This window comes from Ranitomeya variabilis, chromosome 5, assembly GCF_051348905.1.
Source record: "Ranitomeya variabilis isolate aRanVar5 chromosome 5, aRanVar5.hap1, whole genome shotgun sequence".
In the NCBI taxonomy this organism is placed as follows: domain Eukaryota; kingdom Metazoa; phylum Chordata; class Amphibia; order Anura; family Dendrobatidae; genus Ranitomeya; species Ranitomeya variabilis.
Window position 1 is genome coordinate 484139912 of NC_135236.1, and position 15673 is coordinate 484155584.

The window sequence follows — 15673 nt, forward strand, 5'->3', positions numbered from 1 at the left end:
AATGATGATTTCAAACATTTTAAATTAAAGGGCAAACCACAGGCGAGATGAGTCCACGACTGGCTCCATTATTGAAGACGTGTATGTTTTACTCTGAAAAGATGCAGATTTTAAGAGGAAACATACTTTAAGATGGTGGTCAGCGAGAAGATGGTTGGGATTTCTAGTCATAGATGTATGTCCCCACCACTTTTCCATCTGCAATAACAGTCATTCTCTGATTCATGCTGCCTGAGGTTTAGGTGGCAGAAATCAGCTGACAGGTTCCATTGAACATATGATGAAACCTTGTAATTAGGCCCAGAAAGAACAGAGGATTAAATGCTTAAAACACAAGTTATACTTAATATTTTCTCATAAAATTATATATCAGTCCACTCAGCTCCTCCTACTCTATAACATGATGCCTGCTATTTTCACGGTGATAGGTTCCCTTTAAATGTAAAAAAAAAGAACATCTTAAAATGTGTCACAGTAGCGGAAGAGGGTATGAATATCAAGGTGCATGCATGATAGTCACATAAAATATAGATAAACATGAACGAACCCACCCATGAAACCCTCCACTTACTGGAATACAGACAACATGCTATACATTTTAAACTAGAATCCATCAAACCTCCATATCTGAAAGTGATTTTCAATCAACTCATTAAGTGGTACAAGGAGTGGTATAAGGAGAGGTACAAGGAGTGGTATAAGGAAAAGTACAAGGAGTGGTATAAGGAGAAGTACAAGGAGTTGTCCAAAGAGAGGTCCAATGAAAGGTACAAGGAGTGGTACAAGGAGTGGTCCAAGGAGAAGTACAAGGAGTGGTCCAAGGAGAGGTACAAGAAGTGATATTAGGAAAGGTACAAGGAGTGGTATAAGGAGAGGTACAAGCAGTTGTCCAAAGAGAGGTCCAAGGAGAGGTCCAAGGAGTGGTCCAAGGAGAGGTACAAGGAGTGGTCCAAGGAGAGGCACAAGAAGTGGTACAAGGAGTGGTCCAAGGAGAGGTACAAGGAGAGGTATAACGAGTGGTATAAGAAGTAGTACAAAGATTGGTATGAGGAGTGGTATAAGAGGTGGTGCAAGAAGGAATACAAGCAGTATCATAAGAAGTGTTACAAGAAGGAGTACAAAGAGTAGTATGATGAGTTGTACAATGAGTGGCACAAGGAGAACTATAAGAAGTGGTATGAGAAGGGTAACAAAGAGTGGTGCGATGAGTGGTACAAAAAGTGGTACAAAGAGAAGTACCAGAAGTGTTACAAAGATGGGTACAATGAGTGATACGCGGAGTGGTAAAAGAAGTGTATTCAGAATGTGCGGATCAAACTATATACTAAAAACCGCATGCATCCTAGAATCCACCAAACCGCTATATTTGAAGATAATTTCCAATTAACTGATTGAGTAGTACAAGGAGTGGTACAAAAATGGTTCAAGAAATTGTATGAAGAGTGGATGGAGGAGTGGGTCAATGAGAGGATGGAGGAGTGGTACAAGGAGTGTTGCAAGAAGTGACACAAGCAATAGCGGGATAAAGGACGTATTCCAACTGTGAGGTTAAAACCATGCAGTTTTGTCGTGGTTATCGCTGTTATTGCAGCTTTTACAGGTAAAATGTTTACACTGGATGTATAAAAACTGCAAACATAACAAAAACCAAGGCAAAACTGCATGCAGTATTTTGGATGGAATTTTAGACATAGCTTTAAGCACACGTTCTGAACCCACCCTTAGAATCCCAGAGATTTCATTCCTGGATAAAAGACTACAGCACATATAGGGTTTGTATATATTTTGTCTTGTCTGTTCCCTTTAAATATTTCATATATCCATTTTATGTTTCCTAAACAATAAATGCATCCTGACAGAGCGTATTGTGCCCTCACAATAGCAGAGGAATGGCAATCCCCATTTACTGTACACAAAGCAGTCCCCGTGATTGATTTATATGCAGACCTAGACAAAACCTGTCAAGTTTCACTGATTTCTTGTCAGTCCTGCTGACTGTTTGCAGTGACGCATACGTTAATGGATTATCTATCACTCACAGCTTTCAATAATTTCTCATTTAAATTTCAGATTCTTTTTGAAAAAGATAAAATGAGTGTCTCCTTTTATTGTTAGTGTCCTCGTGCACATCTCTGTGCGGCTGGAGATAGGATTAGGCTGGAGAAGAGACGGGTATGTTGGCCTCATCTCTATAGATTTGTAGTGCTGCTTAATGCGACAAGAACTTCACACACCTGGTACGTGGGCAAAGTTATCGCCCTACTCATGTATTTTATCCATTTTATTCTTTATTTTAGAACTTTAAAGGCTGGTAAGGCTATGGACACCTTGGCATGAACAGAATTTACAAAAGTTTGTGATTACGTTGAATTAGAAACAAGTTGCACTAACTTTATACTGCACTCCTCATTCCCTGTTAGGTCGCCTAATTAGCAGCCCCCCAGTAGAACATGGTGGAAGATGCTACTTTAACTAGCACTAATGTTCTACGCCACCCACAGTCCTGTACGGCTCCTTGTAATATAGTGGCCGGAGTATGTGACATATCTCTCTCCTTCTACACTGATGTTGTCCGATCACTTCCACCTCCCTGGGTAGATTCTGCAGATCTCCCTCACTGTGTGATCTCTTCCTCTGCAGAATCTTCTCCCTCTCGTCCCTGTCTATTATCATGTACACTTGCTCTAAAATGTGAGTATCGCCAGACCATAAAACGCAGCACTAAATAAAAAGGCCCCTATATCTGGAAGCATATAGCAGAATTAAAAAAAAAAAAAAAAAAAAAAAAAAAAAAACAACGAAAAACTGGACTGCTAAGAGGAGCAACAGGGGAAAAAAATCTGCCCACTCCTGAGCTTAATTACAGTGTCCATTGAGGCCTCATCATTCACTTGTTTATACAGAATATTAATTCCCCCCTACTTGCATAATTAGATATTAAAATTTCAGTAATTGGCTTGCCATCAGCCAGAACAAGAAGCGGGGGAAAAGACTGAACTGTATGTTATAATTGTACATATCGGAAAAAAATCAATCTCACCAAACCAAAATGAAGCTTTAAAGGGGACCTGTCACCCAGGTTTTACTCTTATTTTATTCCCACTGCTCTCCCGAATACTTTGATACCTTTAACTCTGAAGTTTAAATGTTTTATTAGGTAGAAGAGTCCCAGTAGCTAGTGGCTCTTCCAAATAACCCCCTTTATTACAGATTCCTTAACCTGGCAACATGTGATATTGAATATTTTAGCTGAATTTTCAGGTCTTAAAGGGAATTTGTTACCAGGTTTTTGCCATCTAACGTCAGAGCAGCATAATGTAGCGTCAGAGACTCTGATTCCAGCGATGTGTCACTTACTGGGCTACTTGCTGTAGTTTTGATGACATCACAGTTTTATCAGCAGGAGATTGTCACTACAGGACCAATTGATCTGCAGCTGTTTAATCTAACCACACCCACACCACTGATTGGCAGCTTCCTGCTTATGCACAGTGTAAACACAAAGCTGCCAATCAGTGATGTGGGCGGGGTTACACAGAGCTCAGCATGTGGAGAACTGCTAGATCTGCAGCAGATAAAACACTGATTTTATCTAAACTAAAGCAAGCAGCCCAATAAGTCATACATCAATGGAATCAGAGTCTCCGTCTGATCTTAAATGAGCTAACAAAACTCTGGTGACAGATTTTCTTTAATAATGCTTAAAAGTGCAAAAAACTGTCAAACACAATACCTGAGAGGAGCGACACACACATGAGTACAGTGTCTCTGCCAGTGTGACGTGATCGTCCGTAGATTTGTTATCTATAGATTCACCTGGAATGTAAGATCAATCCATCAACAATAAAACACAGATTATTGCCGATATTCTAGAGTGCATACATTATTATAGATCTTCTATTTTTATTGCTCACGTCACAAATGTCAAACACTTTTTTTTATCTTTTCCATATGTTTTCACTGTCTGCAGACATATCAAGACTCGGGATCTATCCAGTAGGAGTGATGCCGTGCATTCTCCCCTTTCATTGGAAGTTACACTAGTGTATGGGATGATGTGATACGAGTTGGGAGTGAGAGGAGCTTTGAATGCAGACACCTTTCTTCATTAAATGATCACAAACAAAAATCAGTAATGTACACAAGGAAAGTCTGCCGATTCCGAGTAGTGTTTCATGTTTTAAGATGCATAATCACTAGGAAATCTCATGCATATTTTAGCTTGTCAAGTTGTCCCCCCAGAAGGGAAAACGTTAATCACTTTGACGGGAAGCGCACACCATGCTTTAATGAGGCATCTTCAGCTTCTTACTCTTGACTTATCTTCCTCAGTAAGAACTTATTTTCTGCAGATACTAGAGACAGATTCTTAGACTAAGTCACTTTAGAAAATATTCAAAAGGGTTAAAAGTGTAAGCATTTGGAGTCAAACAGAAGCAAACAGTGAATATATTAGAGAAGTTGAACCTGTCTACCCTGGAGAACTTAGTTTGATTTCCTTTATAATGACGCCATCTGGTGGACACATTCAGTAATGTTAATGCATCACACAAATGATGAAAATACACTGCTCAAAAAAATAAAGGGAACACTAAAATCCCACATCCCAGATATCACTGAATGAAATATTCCAGTTGTAAATCTTTATTCATTACATAGTGGAATGTGTTGAGAACAATAAATCCTCCTTTGTGGCCTATCTTCTAACACTCTCGCACCCCTCCAGTTCGTCCTTAACTCTGCTGCCCGACTAATTAATCTCTCTCCTCGCTACCCTCCTGCTTCCCCTCTTTGCAAATCCCTTCACTGGCTCCCAATTTCCCAGCGTATCCAGTTTAGACTACTAACACTGACCTACAAAGCCATCCATGACCTTTCTCCTCCGCATATTTCGGTACTAATCTCTCAATATCTTTCCTCACATAATCTCCGGTCCTCCCAAGACCTCCTTCTCTCCTCCACGCTTATTCGCTCCTCACCCAATCGCCTCCAAGACTTCTCCCGAATATCCCCCATCCTCTGGAATCCTGTGCCCCAACACGTCCAGTTATCAACCACATTTGGATCCTTCAAACAGAACCTGAAAACCCACCTCTCCAAGGAAGCTTACAACCTGTAATGACCACACGGCCACCTCAACACCATCGGAGCTACTGCAACCCCCGACCTACTGTCTCCTTCCCCACAATCCTGTAGCATGTAAGCCTGCAAGGGCAGGGTCTGTACCAATCTGTTAGTTTGTTTACTGAAAGTGATATTTGTATTTTGATGTAACCCCATCTAGTGTACAGCACCATGGAATGAATGGTGCTACATAAATAATAATAATAATAATAATAATAAAAATTATCAACGTAAATCACAACTAATATCCCACGGAGGTCTGGAGTTGGAATGATACTCAAAAGCAAAGTGGAAAATGAAGTTACAGGCTAACTTCAGTGGAAATGCCTCAAGACAAGCAAATGATGCTCAGTAGTGTGCGTGGCCTCCACGTGCCTGTATGACTTCCCTACAAGGCCTGGGAATGTTCCTGATGAGGCGGCAGATGGTCTCCTGAGGGATCTCCTCCCTGACCTGGACTAAAGCATCCGCCAACTCCTGGACAGTCTGTGCTGCAATGTGACGTTGGTGGATGGTGAGAAACATGATGTCCCAGATGTGTTCAATTGGATTCAGGTCTGGGAAATGGGTGGGCCAGTCCATAGCTTCAATGCCTTCATCTTGCAGGAACTGCTGACACTCCAGCCACATGAGGTCTGGCATTGTTCTGCATTAGGAGGAACCCAGGGCCAACCACACCAGCATATGGTCTCACAAGGGGGTCTGAGGATCTCATCTCAGTACCTAACGGTAGACAGGCTACATCTGGCGAGCACATGGAGGGCTGTGCGGCCTTCCAAAGAAATGCCACCCCACACCATTACTGACCCACTGCCAAACCGGTCATGCTGAAGGATGTTGCAGGCAGCAGATCGCTCTCCACGGTGTCTCCAGACTCTGTCACGTCTGTCACATGTGCTAAGTGTGAACCTGCTTTTATCTGTAAAGAGCACAGGGTGCTCTTTACTGGCGAATTTGCCAATCCTGGTGTTCTGGGCAAATGCCAAGCATCCTGCATGGTGTTGGGCTGTGAGCACAACCCCCATCTGTGGACGTCGGGCACTCAGACCATCCTCATGGAGTCGCTTTCTAACCATTTGAGCAGACACATGCACATTTGTGGCCTGCTGGAGGTCATTTTGCAGGGCTCTGGCAGTGCTCCTCCTGTTTCTCCTTGAACAGAGGCTGAGGTAGCGGTCCTGCTACTGGGTGCCCTCCTACGCCCCCTCCACGTCTCCTGGTGTACTGGCCTTGCCACAGCTCGCATTGATATGCCATCCTGGATGACCTGCACTACCTGAGCCACTTGTGTGGGTTGTAGAGTCCGTCTCATGCTACCACGAGTGTGAAAGAACAACCAATATACAAAAGTGACCAAAACATCAGCCAGAAAGCATTGGTACTGAGATGTTTCTCTAGTGTCCCCACCTGCAGAACCACTCCTTTATTGAGTGAGTTTTGATAATTGACAATAATTTCCATCTGTTGTCTATTCCATTTGCTTTGATTGTCAAACAGTGTTGCCTCCTAAGTGGACAGTTTGATTTCACAGAAGTTTGATTTACTTGGAGTTGTATTCTGTTGTTTAAGTGTTCCCTTTATTGTTCTGAGCAGTGTAGGTAATTTTTTACGTGGTTGGTGTTATTATTGGCAATTCGTTTTAGATTCATAATAAGTAGAACATGAACAGTATGAGTTTATAGGCAATGAATGACACAGGAAAAAATGTAATAGATTTTAGAAGCATAAAGAGTGCACTGTTCTTCGCCTACCTTGTAGTCCAATAATTCCAAGATAGTCAGGCAACTCAGCCATATTACTCTGCTTCACAATAACCTGTACATTGTGTTTGTGCTTTTTCCCTGACAACAAAGGTTCAGCGATAATAAGTATGCTAAGATCCATTTCTTCTTTCTTCCACTTTGCGCTTTCCTTGGCCTAGTTTGGAAAATTCAGACTGATATGAGAGATTTATACTTGCATTTATTTCAAGGAAAGAAAAGTTTACAAGTATATATCGTAAGTGTATACAAGTACAACAGCCATGCAAGAAAACTAAGAAGCAAGCTTGATGTGTGCACAGATGCACTGTCATGTGATACGGCCCCATAACAATGAACCGAGCAGTACAGGTTGTGTGATCCAATGCTGCAACCTCAACATCGAGGACTCATCCACACGTCAGTGATTTTTTTGTACACAAAATACAGTTTGAGCTTGTCAGAAACGTCAGTTTGTCAAACTGCCATCAGAGTTTCATCTGGGTGTCAGTCGTTACCATCAGAGTTTAGTTCGAGTGTCAGTTGTTACCACCAGAGTTTGAGCAGAGTGTCAGTTGTTACCACCAGAGTTTGAGCAGAGTGTCAGTTGTTACCATCAGAGTGTCAGTTGTTACCATCAAAGTTTTGTCAGAGTGTCAGTTGTTACCATCAGAGTTTGAGCAGAGTTTCTGTTGCTACCATCAGAATTTGGTCACAGTGTCAGTTGTTCCCATCAGAGCTTGAGCAGAGTGTCAGTTGTTCCCATCAGAGTTTGAGCAGAGTGTCAGTTGTTCCCATCAGAGTTTGAGCAGAGTGTCAGTTGTTCCCACCAGAGTTTGGACAGAATGTCAGTTGTTACCACCAGAGTTTGGACAGAGTGTCAGGTGTTACCACCAGAGTTTGAGCAGAGTGTCAGGTGTTACCATCAGAGTTTGGTCAGAGTGTCAGTTGGTCACATCAGAGTTTGGTCAGAGTGTCAGTTGTTCCCATCAGAGTTTGGACAGAATGTCAGTTGTTACCATCAGAGTTTGGTGAGAGTGTCAGTTGTTCCCATCAGAGTTTGGTCAGAGTGTCAGCTGTTCCCATCAGAGTTTGGTCAGAGTGTCAGTTGTTCCCATCAGAGTTTTGTCAGAGTGTCAGTTGTTACCACCAAAGTTTGAGCAGAGTGTCAGGTGTTCCCATCAGAGTTTTGTCAGAGTGTCAGTTGTTACCACCAAAGTTTGAGCAGAGTGTCAGATGTTACCATCAGAGTTTGGTCACAGTTTTATCAGCTTTTCTCACAATAAAAAAGGAGGTTTTTCAACCTTTACACATTCCATGAAAAACGTCCAGCAGACGGATACCATGTGATTGCTGCCTGAGTGTTTTACAGACCCAACACTTGCCTTGGCAAGTTTAATCTGAGACTGGAATCAAAACTGATGTCAGATTTGAGCGTATGAGATCTATCTGTGTTTTTCAGATAGAACTTGTATCTTTCATCGTCTAGGGGCTTTTCACATGTGCGTGTACTTAGGGGTAGGTTCATACGAGCATACAAAAAAAATCGTTCAAAGATCCATCATGAAAACTCGGACAATTTTTTTCTCAGTCGCCATCAGTGTGCTGTACGAGTACAATCCATTTTTTACAGCAGCAGCTATTAATCATTCACAAGATCATTTACAGTTTCCTATGTTACAAAATTGCAGTGTATCCGTAAAAATTGGGTGCAAGACTGTGGCTCAGTATGGATCTGATTTTTTTTGGCACCCATAGACTAGAAAAGCTTGAAACTAGTGCGGGCTGTGATTTTTTTCACATATAGTTTCGGTCAGTAAAAAAAAAAATAAAATCGCTTATCTACATGGCCTCACTGAATAACATCAAACTGTGTGCTGTTCTTTTTTCATGTACAAGACTCGTTCTGAAAATACGGTGGTGTGATCAAGCCCTAAGGTCTCCTTCACATGTCCGTATTTCCAATACATGTGGCTTCTGGCCAATAGAAGACTATGGGTATGTGAAAAACACGTACAACGCATGGATGGCATCAACATTGCAAAGTATAGAAGCTTTTTTTATTTAAATATTTCCTTATCCATACTGGAAAAACACAGATGACACACGGATGCCACACTGATCATAAAAACAGCTGGTAAAAACAGACAGATGGCAAACACTGATGGTACCAGTACCAGTTTTTCTCATGTGAATGAGGCCTTACCAGGAGACATGTCCGATTTTAACTAAGTCACGGATGAATTTTACCAATGAGAGTGTTTTACCAATGAGAGTGTATACGGACAGAAAAAAAATAATCATGGACTGTTTGATGGGAGAAGCTTGAGAAACCTAAATAATTTTTTTTGCTTATGAGAAAAATCTAAAACACTGATGGTAAAAAAATGACACACATATCAAACACTACTGGAACTCGTACTGTCTTTTGTGTACGTGACAAATCACTAATGTCTGAATGAGCCCTAAGTCACGCTGAAGCTGCAGTGGGGAAACTGAGCAGGTGGCACCGTACCATGGCCTAGCACTGGTCTAAGTATCAGGCAATAAGTAAGCTCACGTTCTGTGGATTAAAAGGTTCTGCATCGCATGGATGGAAGATTGAACTTGACTACACTGATTAACTGAAATATACTTCTACATCCAAGTATTTTCTTATTATGTTTCATTGGAAATTGGGAGCATTCAAGCCATGCTGGTGCCTCATCATAGAATACTGGCACTTTATTGGGTAAAAGGAATAAATGACAGGAGTAATGTGTATTTTTCACATCCTCAAGCATGTTTTTACTCTGTACTGTATAGTTTCTTCCATTTTTCCTTTAGATCTTTTCCCTTGTAAACATGTCCTCTCCTTCCTCTTTGATGCAGTTTATTTAGCCTTGCATAACCTCTTCCCCTTCGCTACTATTATGTCTCTAATAGGCCAGGGTCACACGGCAGAAAATTCTCTCATGCGAGGGAATCGGGCCAATTATGCTAATGTCAAATTCCGTCAGAGCGTAATCCAAGCGTCATCTTACTGTGATCCAATTCTCTCGTATGAGGGAATCTTATCACAAGTCTAGAGAAGATGAAGAAATGCATTTCTCCATCTTCTCCTTTGTCTGAGTCTGCGTAAATTGGACTGCACTCGGATGACATTCGGCAGTCCGATGTTTTACACGCCTCCATATCAGTGAAAATGACTAATGGCATGCTCACACGAGCGTATAACATGGCAGAGTGCGAGCTGAAGCTTTATTGGGCAGCACTGGATCAGTGTTATACTATGGGGCAGAGCACAACAGAGATTATTTTCTCATGCCGTTTCGGCTTCGGTTTGCTCCGATATTCGAATCACGTGCACCCGTACAAGTCTATGGGTGAGTGTGAAACATCGGACTGTACTAGAATGTCATCTGAGTGCAGCCCGACATCCGCAGACAGAAGCAATGGTGAAGATGGAGAAAATAAGTTCTCCATCTTCTCCACACCTGTGCTGAGATTTTGTCATGTGAGAGAATCCCAACACAGTAAGAGGCATCCGCCTCACACTCTGACAGGGTTTGAGTGGAGTGTCAGTGTTAGCATAATCAGCCCCGATTCTCTCGCCTGAGACAATCATCGGCTGTGTGGCCCAAGCTAAAAGAGGAAGAGTAAGAGTGAAGAGTAAGCAGATGACATCAGCCATGAGTTCACAGCAAACAGTAGCAGTGTCCTGTTGGATCTATTTCACTGACTGCATATATTTTTCTTTCCTTTAGGTCATTTTTTTTTTTTAACCATAAAATTTTTTTTTTCTTAAACATGGTATAACAAAACAGGGTCGTACAAGTATTTAGTTTCTGTATAGTGTGCATGAATAATAAACGATATAAACGATGTAAGGCTATAAATGACCTTAATTTTACAAAGACATAAATGACAAAGACAAGACAAGACAGTAAGGAGTAGAAGGAGGGGAGGGGAAGAAAAAAAAAAAAAAAAAAAAAAGGGAAAAACCTCAGTTAAATCGACTAATCAAATCCGAACTCAGCCGCACTACAGGTCGGATCCCGCTGCATAATAATCCCACGGGGACCATATTGCCTGGAAGCGCACCACCGAGTCATTTAGTAAGGCTGTAAGGTGTTCCATCCTTCTGACATCCATGATCTGTCTAATGAGGATCTGAAGCGAAGGGGGACTCGGCTGCCTCCAAAAACGCGCAATCAGGCATCTGGCCGCCGTAAGGATATGTTGCAATAATCTATTGGAAAGTTTGCCCATACCCGGCGCCCCGTGACCCAGGAGAAGCACCAGCGGGTTTAGTTCTATATCTGTATGCAATACCTTGTCAATGAGGGACTTAGCTTGACCCCAAAAAGGCACAATTTTTGGGCATGACCAGAATATGTGCATGAGGGACCCAGTGCTTCCTCCACATCTCCAACAGGAGGGAGGGACAGAGGGATTCAGTCCATGCAGAAACTCTGGAGTGTGATACCAGTGCATTAGTATCTTATAGATATTTTCTCTATAGAGAGTACACACTGACGATTTTGCGGCATTCCTCCAAATGACAGACCACTCTCGGGGAGAAATACGCCGCTCCAGGGCGGCCTCCCACTTGCGCATGTATAGAAAAGATTCACCAGACCCATCCCGTGGATCCGATAAAAGGTTATAAATTTCTGAGATCAGACCCCTGGTGTTCACGCCCCTCCTGCAAATTTTCTCGAAATCCGTGGGGATCGAAGCTCCCGCTTTACCATATAGGGAGTTAGCAAAATCTCTGATTTGTAGGTATTGAAAGAATTCCCTGTTGGAAATCGAGAAATGTTGCTTAAGATAATCAAAGGAGTGAATCTCCATGGTCTCCCCATCTATAATATCCGCAAATCTAAATAGGCCCGCTTTCAGCCAAGGGTGAACCATAGGAGACTCTAAACTGCTTGGGAGCTGTGGATGATAGATGAAGGACACAAGGGGGGAGCAAGGTGACATGAGGGCGAATCTCCGTGTGCAGGTATTCCAAATGTCACGGGTGAACCGCATGGGGCCTAAAAGGGGCGGAAAGGACTTACATTGTGCTGGCGACCATAAAAGAGAGTTAGGGTGTATTGGGGCAAGCCATAATTTCTCTATTTCATTCCACTTGCTGTAGGCCCATAGGGATGTCCAGCAGGGGATTCTCCTCAGGTGAGTAGCCCAGTAGTAATTAAGAATGTTTGGCACAGAAAGCCCTCCCCTGGTCTTATGAGCTGTGAGAACCTCCTTAGCCACTCTATGGCGCTTTTGTTGCCATATGAACCTAATAATAGCCGCCTGAAGGGACTTCAATTCTGAGACCGGAACTCCAACTGGGAGGGTCTCAAAGGCGTAGATCAATCTGGGTAAAAGGCTCATTTTTACCGCCGCTATCCGACCCATCCACGAGAGAGGGAGTGATTGCCATTTAGTCAGGCGGGCTTTTGATTCTTTAAAGAGGGAGGGGAAATTTAGTTTGTAGAGGGTCTCATATGAGGACGTAATATTCACCCCCAGATATTTCACAGCATCCTGTTTCCACCTGAATTTAAAATTCAGGCGTAGGTGGTCCCATACCTCAGGGGGGATGTTAAGCGGCATAGCCTCCGTTTTGCTGGAATTGATTTTATATCCAGATAAATCCCCATATCTCCTCAAAGCCCTCATGAGGTTCGGAAGAGACACGTGGAGATTAGTGAGCGTCAATAGGACATCATCAGCAAATAGTGCAATCTTAAAAGATTTACTCCCAACCATCACCCCAGAAATATTGGGGTCCCGTCGTATGGACGCTGCCAGGGGCTCTATGCAGAGGGCAAACAGGAGAGGTGACAAAGGGCACCCCTGCCTGGTGCCATTCGATAAAGTGAATGGTTTGGATGTACAGAGAGGGAGTTTTATGGCTGCTGTAGGGTGATTGTATAGGGATCTCAGCGCGGACAAAAATCCGCCCGAGATGCCAAAGACCCGCATCGTACTAAAAAGGAATGGCCAGGAGAGGCGATCGAAAGCCTTCTCGGCGTCAAGGCTCAGTACTAGTGTTTGCAATTTCTTTCGGTTCGAGATGTCCACCAAGTCCACAACCCTCCTGGTGTTATCACCCCCTTGACGGCATGGAATAAAGCTATGGCATCAGGGTGATAATGCGTCACCCCTGCAGCGTCCCGCAAGGCCTGAGGAGATGAAGCCGCGGAGCGTTCCTTCAGCTGGCGTGCCAGGAGGGTGTGTGCCTTATTGCCCCTTTCATAGAATTTCTGTCTAGAGAAAGTTAGCAGCTTCTCCGCCCCCGCCACCACCAGATCTTTTAATTTTTCCCTTAGTCTGACCACCTCTTTCAAAGCGGCCAGAGAGGGAGATTCAGCGAGTGTCCTCTCATGAAGCTTTAGTTGAGAAGTCAAATGTGCCCTCTGGACCCCCGCGGATCTCTTGGCCCTGGCGCCCTCCCTAATAAAATGGCCCCTCATCACCGCCTTATGTGCCTCCCACAGAATTCCCAGGGAGGAGACTGAGCCCGTATTGAGCTGGAAGAATTCCTCCAGTTGCTTATGCAGTGAGGCCCTGACTTCGGGGTCCTTGAGTAAAGATTCATTTAAGCGCCAGTGGCCAAATCTAGGTCGAGAATGGGCTCCCTCAAGTTCCATGATCACAGGAACATGATCTGACCAGGTAATGGAGCCCAGTTCCACCCCCCCCCCAGCCTCTTAAGAATAGCAGGGTTTACAAAGAAGTAATCGATCCCGGTATGGGTCTGGTGTGGGTGTGAAAAGAAGGTAAAGGCCCTCTCTCCAGGGTGTGCCACCCTCCCTTTAGGTCATTTTCACTTTCACTGGAAAAGCGCCCCTTCAAATAAAATCCAGTGAATTGTGCGCTCACAAATCCAAATGCCCCCCACCTTCTGAGCCCCGTTCTGTGTCTAAACCACAGTAAACGGCCACATTATTGTAGTGGTGAGAGAGCACTTAATTTAAGGGTTCCTGTTACCAGAAGCACCAGCTGGGCGCTATGTATGGGGGCGCTACAATATATGGATGCTCTACACTGTATGGGGGAATGAATGGGAATCTAAGAAAAAAAATCATGGTGTGGATGTTACAAAATAGCCACTGCAGCCGTAGATGAATTCATTGAGAGATGAGGTTCTACAATGGGGTCACTTTTGGTGTTTTTCTGATGTTCTGGCACCTTAGAGGCTTTGATGTTGCATAATAAATTATGGGGTCCAGTGTCACCTATTAACCCTTGTGTTCTTGACAAATTTGCAGTAAATAAAAAAATTACAATTTTACCACTAATATGTCATGTTTCCACGTTATAAAATTTTGTGAGGCACCTAAGGGTTCAAAATACTCACTACACCCCTAGAAGTATTCCTTAAGAAGTGAAATTTCCAATATGGGGAAATGTGGGGTTTTCGGCTGTTCTGGCACCTCAGGGCCTCAGCTAATGGAGCCCACAATCTATTCAAACAAACTCTGCATTCTAAAAGCCAAGTAGCGCTCTTTCCCTGACGGGTGTTGAAACAGTAATATACAACCACATATGGAGTGCTGCCACAGTCGGAAGAAACTGTATAACAAACTGTGGGGTCCAATTTCTCCCGTTACCCCTTGTGTAAATTAAAAAAATTTCTGCTAAAACAGAATTTAAGTGAATTTTTTTATTTTTTGCTACCGTTGTGAAAATAAAAATTTGGGGATAAAAGTACATTTTTGTGGGAAAAATGTGATTTTTTTTTTTTAATTTATTTTCAAGGCTCTACATTATAAACTTCTGTGAACCACCTGTGCTTATCACACTTCTAGATACATTCCATGAGGGGTCTAGTTTTCAAAACGGGGGCAGTTGTGGGGGGTTTCCACTGTTTAGGCACATCAGGGGCTCTATACTCACGACATGGCATCTGCTCTCAATTCCAGCGATGTTTGCATTGAAAAAGTCAAATGGTGCTCCTTCCCTTCTGAGCCCTGCCATGCGCCCAAACAATACTTTCCCCCCACATATGGGGTATAGGCGTAATCAGGAGAAATTGCACAACAAATTTTAGAGTCCATTTGTTTCTATTATCCTTGTGAAAATAAAAAGTTTGGAGCTAAAATCACATTTTTTGGGAACAATATTATTTGTTTTATTTTCACTGCTTTATTTTATAAAATTCTGTGAATCACCTGATGGTTCAAGGTGCTCACCACACCTTTGTGAAAATTCAAATTTTGGGGCTAAAGTAAAATTTTTGTAAAAATAGTGAAATGTTAATTTATTTTTTCCACATTGCTTTAGTTCCTGTGAAGCACTTGAAGGGTTAATAAACTTCTTGAATGTGGTTTTGAGTACTTTTAATGGTGCAGTTTTTAGAATGGTGTCACTGTTGGGTATTTCTTTCATATAAGGCCCCCAGAGTCACTTCAGCCCCACAGAGTCAATGTGATGTGGTCCCTAAAAATTGTACATTTTATTGAAAAAATTAGAAATTGTTGATCAACTTTTAACCCTTCTAATTTCCTAACTAAAAAATTAGGCTTCAAAAATTATGCTGATGTAAAACAGACATGTGGTAAATGTTATTTATTAACTATTTTGTGTGACATTACTCTGTTTTAAGGGCATATGAATTAAAAGTTTGAAAATTGCATAATTTTCTAAATTTCTGCCAAATTTCTTATATTTTCACAAATAAACCTAAGTCAAATTGAACAAATTTTACCATTATCATAAAGTACAATAGGTCACAAAAAAACACACTCTCAGAATCAGTGTGATCCGTTGAAGCATTCCAGAGTTAAAGTGACACTGATCAGATTTAAAAAGTTTGGCCTGGTCAT

The 15673-nt window shown here is 42.4% G+C and overlaps 1 protein-coding gene across 3 annotated transcripts in view; it reads right to left on the minus strand.

Moving 5' to 3' along the window:
- Positions 1–15673, minus strand: part of CFAP54 (cilia and flagella associated protein 54) — a 615020-nt gene that overhangs the window by 513860 nt on the left and 85487 nt on the right. For all 3 annotated transcript variants that reach the window (XM_077265522.1, XM_077265521.1, XM_077265523.1), the window contains 2 exons: positions 6876–7041; positions 3734–3816 (listed from right to left, as the gene is read on the minus strand). In XM_077265522.1, coding sequence (XP_077121637.1) covers positions 3734–3816; positions 6876–7041 — 249 coding nt within the window. The remainder of the gene's footprint in view (positions 1–3733; positions 3817–6875; positions 7042–15673) is intronic.